General features: G+C 41.3%; 1 protein-coding gene across 1 annotated transcript in view; it reads right to left on the bottom strand.

The window, feature by feature from the left end:
* Window positions 1–3,430: 3,430 nt before the first annotated feature.
* Window positions 3,431–10,504, bottom strand: part of CA6 (carbonic anhydrase 6) — a 16,654-nt gene continuing 9,580 nt past the window's right edge. Inside the window, exons 6-9 of the mRNA XM_018557497.1 lie at window positions 8,579–8,736; window positions 7,463–7,586; window positions 7,114–7,215; window positions 3,431–4,047 (exon numbers count right to left, since the gene is read on the bottom strand). Coding sequence (XP_018412999.1) covers window positions 3,431–4,047; window positions 7,114–7,215; window positions 7,463–7,586; window positions 8,579–8,736 — 1,001 coding nt within the window. The remainder of the gene's footprint in view (window positions 4,048–7,113; window positions 7,216–7,462; window positions 7,587–8,578; window positions 8,737–10,504) is intronic.

Raw genomic sequence — 10,504 nt, 5'->3', positions numbered from 1 at the left:
AGGTATTTTCTTTAACCTATATAGCATGGCAGATGGGCCCCTGAGGAATGCTTGCCCATTTGCAACAATGTCCATTGTGACCTTTATTTGGCCCTTTTGCAACAGTGTGCATTGTGATCTTTCTTTTCACCTACGCTTTGTGGGGATCTGCTCTTTACATAACCACAAGCCAAGCATATGGAGTTATTTGCTTGTTAGGAAGTTTGTGTACCTCATTTAATACAGTATTTCCTTATGCCACTCACCTCCTGTGGATTTGTAACATTAATTTAAAAAAGGAAATCATTTCCTTTAGGCATTAGGGTTTTTTTAGGCTCTGATTGTCTTATTAACTAGCAAGAAACATTTGACTATTTGTTACCTTAAAACAAAAAGACTTTCAACAGAATTCCAAAAAAACAAAGTGCTAATTTTGTCATTTTGGGTTATTGGGTGCATACATACCTCTGCTTTATAGCACAGACTAACTTTCCAGAGTGATTTATCCATCCTGCATGCATATTTTCATTATTTGTTCATCAGCCATGCAATATATGAAAAACATGGCTCTAAGGATTAGAACTTGACCCTTTTTATGTATCAGCTATGAGTGGACAAGCCACTTCCAATACTGTAATCTTAAATTCAAGCCCAAACGTCTCGCTTATGTTTTTTTTCTTAGTAATAAGTACACATCCAAATGTTAATGTTAAGTGCTGATTAAATATTATTAAATAACAGTCAAAATGCTTATTTATTAAGGCAAATAAGTAAAAACAGCAAGCCACTGCCAGCACTCAGAATTTAGCATTCATTGTTCTGAAAGCTTTAAATTGATTTTTAAAAAGTATTAATTTTGATATGGAATTCCACATTTTGCACAGTATCACTGTTCCTTTCCTTATGACATAAGCCCAACAGTAAGATTATCTTGCAATAGTTTACAAAGAGGGACACATTTAGATAAGTAAAGAAAAAAGCAATGTTGTGTATTGTTAATTAAACATAGTCCAGCATATGAATACATGGCAGCTATGGGTTACAGTTGTACAGAATTTACTGGTTTTACAGATATAAAAGAAAAGTATGATTTACCTGGTGAAAATGAATATAAATGTTAAAGTATTTTACACAAAACAGAATATTTAAAGGACACCTGACCACATGAGAACTGTATTCAGAACTGTATTCAGATAGCTGGGGTGGACATATTAGATGTACAAACCGGACTGCTGCACAGGGACAGTAATGGTCAAAGAAAACGATTAAGGAAGCCTCAGAAAGGAACCTGCTATTTCAGAATTCAGCCCAAGTTATGATAATAGAAAGTTTAAAGTGACACTAAACTCAGGAGATAAATCTTAAAAATGCATTCAAGCGCCTTAACTATTAACAAAAATGTTCCTTATTTGTGTTACACTCAACTGGAGATCCTCAAATCATCTCTGAATTGGTGCTGACACTGTCCTTCCTTCTGGAGGGTGGCTACTTTTGTTCCCCATGGTCTCTGTGTGTGTTGTAAAGTAGCCACCACTCCAAGCTCACTCCCGGGATGGACTACAATCTCATGTTTAGTTTACTCATTTTTATTGAACTTGTAGTTCATCATGGGAGTGATCTTTGAGCGGTGGCTACTTTACAACACACATAGGGACCATGAGGAACCAATGTAGCTACCCTCCAGAAGGAAGGACAGTGTCAGCATGAATTCAGAGATGATTTGAGGATCTACCACTGAGAGATGCACAAATACATTTGTTAGTAGTTGAGGTACTTGAATGCATTTTTAAGATTTCATTCCTGAGTTAAGTGTCACTTTAAAGGTATTACAGAAGATCAACTGAATTGTCACGAGAAGTGGAGGGTGGGGTGCTGCTGATGTCAAAGGGGACACAACTGAATAGGTCTGTTCATACACACATATGATAAAGGCAAGCATATGAACTACATGGCATTGTAGGTTCCGTATAAGTCTCTAGTGTGCATGAAGTGTAGTCGCAAGCAAAAAAGCACCATGTTTCACCTAAGAATAAGCCCAAAAGTATGGCTTAAGTTAAGGGACACAATCTTAAGGTGGCAAAATTTTCATTTCTCCACAGGGGCTACCTATATAAGTCCAATTTGGCTAGCTCAGTCTCTATCTGTATGGCAGATTTTAAGTAGGGCAGTAATAAAAAGTGTGAGTTGACAACCCTGATGTGCAGTAATAAACAATACTCCATGGTGCATGTTGTTCAATAACAATGGAATGTTCTAAGTGGATAAAAAAGTCTGTTGGGGTAAGACAAACACCTGGTGAAAATCTAAAATTTGGTCTTGTAAAGGCAGCTTTCATGGGAAAAAGACCTTTGTTGAGACAATTTCATAGACCCTGAAAAACAGTCCCCTGCCTAGGTCACCAAAGAGATACCTAACAGAGGATTCTGTAGTTACCGTAGGTTATGTTGTACGCAGATCCAATGGGAACATGGCAAGTTGCAGATAGAAGAACAATAAACCTTTTTTGGTTGCATTAACCATAGGCTATAATTTATGCAGCCAATAAAACTTTACTGTGATTCTACCAGCACAATCTTTTTAAGGTCTAATTGGATCCACATATACCATATCTTAGACACAACCTTCCCTGTATAGTGATGAGTGCACACTTTTCAGTTGATCAATGTAAAGCATCCTTGAAAGGAGGTATTGTGCAGAGTGTACTTAACAATTACATATCAGTTTTGACCTGCTGTTTACAATAGTATGAACTGATATGTAGTAATCTCTTTTCACAAACATAGGTCAATGAAATGTGAAGGCCAGTCTATTGTATGCAGGTATTTAACAGTCAAAAATAAATCAGGTCTTATCATTTAGTTCAGAAGGATTACACAGCATTCTCTATGAGCATGATTGTTTGCAGAATGGCAAAATATTAGAGGTTTCCTTGCCTCATCTAGAAAAAAAGACTTGTCTGTGGACAACATTACAAAACAAGGGCCATAAAAAGACTATAGCAAAAGTAGTTTGAGTCAAACAAGTCATGTAAATAATACATAACTATGAGCAATAGAAAATGAGGAAAATTGAATTGGTCAGGCTGCATATTCCTTGGTGGCCTTACAGAGGCTTTATTCTCCATAGCGCTTGTAGGTTGTATGCAGTTGGAAAAGGTTGGGATAGGTTGCCATGCAGCTGGAAATCATATTCTGGCTATGTAATACTTTCTACACATGCCAGTACTTCAGGGGTCCTGATATTCTTTACTTTAAGAGCATGTTAGGCAGAGGAACTGAACCAATTACCATGAGCACAGATTTGAAAGCAGCATTTGTACTCCATCAGGTATTCCCTAATGTTCATGGTGCCTGTTTAATTCCCTGAAGCTGCCGTATAATTGCAGTTATCCCTTAGGAGACTGGTCCGAAAATTAGGTTTTGAAAAGATTTATAGATAAGAAAAGGCTAATTTACTTACAGCTGTTATCTTGCTCGAGAATAACCCCTCCTGCTACAATCATGGTAGTCTCCCCCCAGGATATGATATTTCCTTTAAGACCAACAGCTTGGCACTTGCTTAAGGACATAATCTCTTCAGCACTTAGTAGAGAACTCCAAAGATGGAGATGACTTAATATTCCATAGAAACCAGTGTTATATATTCCTATGAGATCAGATCGTTCCTTTGCCAGAAGAGCTAATCCTCCCGGTTTCACTGTGTACCCTTTTTGGACAGTCAGCTCCTTGCCTTGCAGGCCACTCACAAATAGCTCTGTTCTTCCAGTGGCTGAGTCCCATCGCATACAGTAATGCACCCAGTCTTCAGATGTATGGTGTATCTTGAAGTCAACCAGTGTCCCTCCCACCCACAGCCTAACATCAGACCCTACACTCAGGACAAGCTCATTTTCAGAATCTATCGTGGAATAGGTAAATAATTTTTGGATGCCTTCAGGTTTTGTTCTTAACCATGCACAAAGCGTGAAATTGGTCAACTGGAGTGGTTCTGAAAGCTGGATTTCAACATAAGAAGCTGGGTGCTTCTTGGAAAAGTGGAAAGATGGATAGAATGGTACAGCAGAAGGACCTAGAGGAGAAATAGACAACTATATAAGATGTCATGCAATAATATTAGATTGTTTAAAACAGATAAAGCCTTAAAGTTTACAGCTAACTATAAACATAAGACTGCAATGAAATGGGAATTGATTTATGTGATTGTCAGTAGACCCCGAACATTCCCATATAGTACAACAGCAAAAGGTTTCCCAGCACACTCACCAGCCAGCATGCAGAAAAACGTGTCTCACCGCTAAGGTTAAAAACAGAGGTTTAGATACACGTCTTCTGCAGAAAATGTGAAAGCCGCACAGCCGCGCCAAGGCACCTCTATATAGTGCGGTCCTAACTCTAAACTATGAGAGTCTCCATCTTGGAGCACATGTGACAAAAGATAAAATTGGGTGCAGGTTTGTCAGGAGGAAGCCCAGCCTCCTTAAAGGCACAGGAACGAACAAGGGACCCTGCACATCACAACAGCCATATAGGGCACTGAAGAAATTTTGGAAACACTTCCTTTAGTATACATTAGTCAGTGGACCAGATTTCCCTTGCAAGAAGCCTAAGGACTTGTTCACACCATGTCTGGAGCAGATCTGCCAAAGCAGTGCAGTGCATTTTTGCTGCGTTTTTACAGCGATTTTGCTGCCTTTTTTTAAGCCTAAAATGGGCTTTCAGGTTCAGTCCAGAGCATTTCAGTGCGTTTGTATGTGTTTTTGATGCATTTCCAGTGCATGCCAGACCAGACAAAATAAGACAAGCAGTATTTTTTTTGTCTGGACTGGAACCACCGTGTTTCCCACGCTCCGCTGCCCCTCCTGCGAGTCCAGGACCAGCCTGTCGGGCGGCGGCGGGAAGCTGGGGAGGAGATCGGCGAACGGGAACTGTGGGGAACGGGAGCGATAAGTATTACATCACCAGAGCCGTAACTAGCTCCTTCTACGCCCAAGGCAAGAACAGAAAAATGTGCCTCCCAACCGACGTGTGCGGTATGTGACGCCATGTGACCTGCCTCCAGGATGGCGGCAGGCATATACGCAGATTGCGCTGGCGGCCAAATCCAAAATAGCATAAAAATGTTTTTTTTTGTTTGACGAAACTTCACTCGCGCCATGGTAGCTACAGCCCTGTACATCACTTCTGGTACCATAGCTGTCATTGCTCGGCTCCTGAAGCCAAGCAATAAGCTATTGATGTGTGATCTGCACTTTAATAACTTATTTAAAGTGTAAAGGTGATACTAGGGGTCTTTTGGGATCCCCAGTATCACCTTAAATAGGACCTGTCACTGCCAATATTCTATCACATGGGAGAGGGGGGCTTGTAAGCCCCCCTATGTGATAGCAATTAAAGTTAAAAAAAGTTTTAAAAATAAAATGAAATAAAATAAATGTAAAAATATTTTTTACAAATGTTAAAGTCCCCCACAAGCACCCGCGTCTTCACTTAAACTCGTGTCGTGTGCGCCCCCATATGCGAAAACGACAATCTTGCTATACATGTTGGGTATTGCTGCGCACGCCAGAGTGATAGTAATAATTCTGGGGCCAATATGTATGCGTGTCTCTAAGCTGATGACCTGTAGGGGCTTTTAAAGCGGTCTATGGACTTTTTGGGGTTCTGATTGTGTCGCAGTTTCACGGATACACACAATTTTTAACCTGAGCATGTTGGGTATCTATTTACTCATTGTAACCTCATCTTTTGTATTTTACCAAAAAAAAGGGTTTTAATTTAACCTGAGTGCATTTTTTACTAACGTTTTGGGTTTGATAATAAGTTGCGCTAATGTCGTGCAACATAAAATTCTGCAACTGCCATCATTTTATTCTACAGGGTCGTGGCTTTCAGAAAAGATATAATGTTTGGGGGTTTGAAGTAATTTTCAGGCCTAAAATGTGGATTATAACATGTAAGCAAAAAAAGAAAAAAAAAAAGATCTTGGTCCTTAAAGGGTAAATCTGTGCTGTTGGCAGGTGTCTCATAAACCTAAACCAGAAGACTGCTATCAAATATCTGTTCACACGTCAGCCCATGTTATATTCACTAAAGGGTGAAGAGTTTGGAGAAGGCAGGAGAGGTGAACAATCTAGGACAACATAGCTGAATTGGAAAGTGATCTGAATTGGATAATTTTTCCAAATCAGCTATGTTGTCCTAGAAGATTGTTCACTTCTCCTGCCTTCCCCAAACCCTTCACCCTTTAGTGAATAGACCTGTAGCTAGTTTTCTTACTCTCCACTGAAAGGTATGGTGTGCTAGAGTTCATTATTCTTCAACCCTGTGCAGGCTGGGTAGTGGCATTCAAATTTTCTGTATAACAGTGCAAAAGAAATTAGGTTTCTGGTTGCAGAGTCTAGAAAGGATTTCAGTGTGGGCACATTAATTAATGTATTTACTTATTTATTTATTATTGTGGAGAGGTGTTTTCATCTTTTAAGATCTGCTAGGACTTACCACCATAGCACCTTGTACGTTAAGTCGAAAAAGGGTACATCGCACAAAAACCTGACAAATACCCAGCAACCCACAGCTCTCTGTGTCCAACTAGTATATGATAGTAGAAATATGTCACCAGCACACCAGTCCAATCATTAGAGCAAATAAATGTCCATTTATTGACGTATGTTGTCTCTCATTTGCAAGCGCTTTCGGGGCCACGCAGGCCTTCATCGAGCTCAGAGATGAAAAACGTTAAATGATTATTGACTACCAAGTTTAAAAATAATGAATAAATGAGAGAAAGAGAGAGAGAGAAAGAAAGAAAAAGGAGAGGTTAGAGAGAGAAAGATGGAGGGAGGATAGGGGGAGAGAGAGAGAGAAGAAAAAGAAAGAGAGAGAGAGAAAGAGAAAGGAGAGGTTAGAGAGAGAAAGATGGAGGGAGGATAGGGGGAGAGAGAGAGAGAAAGAAAGAGAGAGAGAGAGAAAGAAAAATGAGAGGTTAGAGAGAGAAAAATGGAGAGAGGATAGGGGCAGAGGGAGAGAGAGAGAAAAAGAGAAGAACAAGAAAGACAAGAGGGGAGAGAGAGAAAGATGGGGGAGAGAGAGAATGCCCCAAGTCCTTCTTTAAAGCATACACCATTTGATCACTTACCTGAACGACCCTTCAGAGGATCAGTTATCACACGTTTCTTCACATCTAGAATTTCAGTCTCAATCAAGCTCAGTTTAGTGCTGATGTCATGTTGACATACTTCTCCTGAAGATGTACAGGAATAATTATGGTCAGAAAAGTATAAAAAAAAATACCCAACAACTTGTAAAAGCTATTTTAGTAAGTAGTGTTTAAAGCCATGTCACTACTTATGCTGCCCAGGATTCCTATACCTATCCTATTTCATAACATATGATGCATCCAATTCACCCACAATCCCTTAAACTGTCTTGTATAATGTTCCAGAAACACTCCAGCACTGGACTTTATCTACTAACGCAGCACTCACCTTTTGGCATTTTTACCCGGAAAGATGATTCTACAACACGGTCATTGAGAGGCTGAGCATGGCGATAATCATTACGTAAGGTGTTATTGTGCCAATCCAGCAGAGTGTTTTCCAGTAGCTTGATCTGCAGAAGATATTTTACTTAGATCATCTTGACAAGAAATTATATACATATTGCAGATGGGGGCAGCCATTACATATGCTAAAATTAGCAAAATTGATCCTTGGATACCACATTTGACACAATTTCCAATTCCCCATTGAGTAAAAACAGATACAGAAATTAAAAAGCAGCCATATAATGCATGAGCCAGACCCACCGAAAATGTTTTATTTCATGATCTGAATGCAGACATGTGGGTTACTTTCGCACATACTGTAGCTGTGCTTTGAAATGACATACGTGTCATATAGAATAAAAAGATCCACCTCAGATGTTAAATGCCACATACTGTAGGTATGCCTCCCAAACTTACAGTGAGCTGTTGAATCAAGGCATACAAAGGGTTACTGTCTTCCTACCCTCACTCACTTGACCCTGTACCGGAAGTCATATAGTGCATCATACCTGGAAGCATTAAGTATTTACCAAGGTCTCTGATGGAGCTGAGGGAAATGAGTACCAGCGGGTGAGGGTTTGTTCTTTTAAGATAATCTGCCAGTTTGCCCTGAATGGGCACAGACAGGTTCTCTTTAAAGGTTGGCAAATGTTCTTTACTCAACCACCAGTGTTCTGAAAGACACATCTATGGCCACTTATAGTGTTTATTACAACTGAGAATAATTAACTGCTATTTCTTAAGCCAGGTAATACAGTGTCGAATTTCATCAGTGTTCTGATGAACTGGCCGAAATTTACCCAGTTGAGCCACTGTCGGCACCCTTCCATCTGGCATCCCTCGATCAGCTGATTGAAGGAGCAGGTTGGAAAATTCTCACGAATGGTAGCCAATCAGCTGCAAGCTCATTTTGGGTATTCTGACAGCAGTCGGCAGCTGATGTCAGAATACAATAGAAACAACAGGGGATTCCACCATCTACACTCGTAAGCGTGTAGATGGTGGCATTTTGGCCTCTTTCCTGGGATGACACAGTCTGCCAGTGTGGGAATTTTACCTGGTTTTGAGATAGCATAACTTTTGAGTCAAACACGGTCCACAGCACATTCTCCGTACAGGGTGGAGTGGTCAGAGAACCCTGGTAACGATAGAAGTTGTCCAAGTTGTCAGGAAGCATTGCCAGAGGATCAAGAGTTTTTACTTCTGTCATTTGGCCTGAACACAAAGAAAACTGTATCAACACCCAGAAATTTGTGAAAACATATTAATGCTCAATTGTAGTTAAATAGAGGAATTTATGGTATGCCAAAAACACAACATTTTAAAAGTGATGCTTTGATGTGACTTTTGCTGGAGCTTTAGTGGAAGTCAACTAACGACTCTCTAGTTGAAAGCAGTGGTCTATCTGCACCAGTCTGACAATACCCCTGCTCAGTTACAACTACAGCTCTGAAATCAGCAACACTTACCTGCTCCGGGTGTTGGTGAATGCAGAACTGTAGTTCTGATTAAGCATTGGGTATGGGGTAAGTGCTTGTCGTACATTTTTTAAATTACTTTACAACCATCGCAAGACTAGGGTCTTGCGATGGTTGTAAAGTGTATGGTCACCTTAAGGTTCACCTGTAGCCTACTGCCAGAGTACTTGTATTTTCTGCTGGCGCTGGAATGGAATTAAAAGCCACATCTAAGTAAACATTTAAAACATTTTCTTGCTCTTTTAGCCCTCATTCACATGGGTAAAGGCCGGCCCGTACAGATCCGTGCTGCGTGCACAGTTGCATCGGGCAGCTCCCGGGAAAGGACAGGTGCTGGATGTGATTATACGCAGGAGCCTGTCCTTCTCTATTGGAGTAAGCGGCCGTACACCGCTCTATGTTCACCCGACCTGCACGTCCATGTCAGAGATATGCTGCTTCCGCGCATGCGCCAAATCCGGCTTCTCGTACTACGCTTGCACGCATCGAAAAACGCGCCAAAGTGGCGCACAGGAAGTGACGCTCTCTGGATAGTTTTCTTCCCTATTTAAACTCGGACTCCACACCAACTCATTGCTGGATTGTCTATTCAACTGCCCTGACGTCTCCTGTTCCTTGTTACCAGTACCTTTGATTATTGACCCGGATTGAATTTGACCTTGTTTGCCTGCAGCCTGCCCTTGACCTCGGATCGTTTGACCACTCTTGTTTGCCTATGCCCTTGACTTCGGATTGCTTCACTGGACTGCCTGCGCCTTCTCCTTTTGTATCTGCTCTGCCTGCTCGGTGTGACCTCGGCCTGTTGACTTCGGATATCGGGATTTCCACAACCCTGCTGCAAAACCATATATTGGCCTGCACGGTGATACCACCTCTGGCACTCCTGCCACTCACTGTCTATGAGGACTCTGTCCCCAATACCAGAGTCCCTAGGACACGAGGTGCAAGGGAAGTCTCCTCCTACATCCAGTCTCCACACAGGTACGTGATAGTCCATGTGGGTGCGGGTGTCCATACTCATACACTGACAGGATGGATCCTGTCTGCGTCCGAGCAGGGACGCCCGCACCCGTATGGACGCTTGGGTCAAGTGAGCGTAGGGCTGCCTATGGCTGCGTACGCCCATAGAGAAGGACAGGCTGCTGCGTATAATCACACACAGCACCTGTCCTCCCTGGGAGCTGCCCGATGCAACTGTGCACGCAGCGCGGATCTGTACGTGTGAATGAGGCCTTAATTTCTCAAATTGGTTTGCCGGGAAACTGCAACTGAGCTTTTGATATAACAAAAAATAAAATGGAATTATTAAGCAGGCATACACTCATACACGCACATAAAATAAACAGCCAGAAATGAGTGGTCTGTTTCTTGATAACCTTAGAGACTATAAAAAATGAGCAGGGTTTGTTTAAAGATGGCCATTTGGAGTGCATTATGTTGTCCCTTATTTAATTTGACAGGGAAGGTATAAGAACTTGTAATAAACATTGCAAAAATCCTTGAAC

The sequence above is a fragment of the Nanorana parkeri genome, unplaced genomic scaffold (assembly GCF_000935625.1).
Source record: "Nanorana parkeri isolate BGI_ZX_2015 unplaced genomic scaffold, ASM93562v1 scaffold287, whole genome shotgun sequence".
In the NCBI taxonomy this organism is placed as follows: Eukaryota; Metazoa; Chordata; class Amphibia; order Anura; family Dicroglossidae; genus Nanorana; species Nanorana parkeri.
This window is presented reverse-complemented; position numbering and strand designations above follow the sequence as displayed.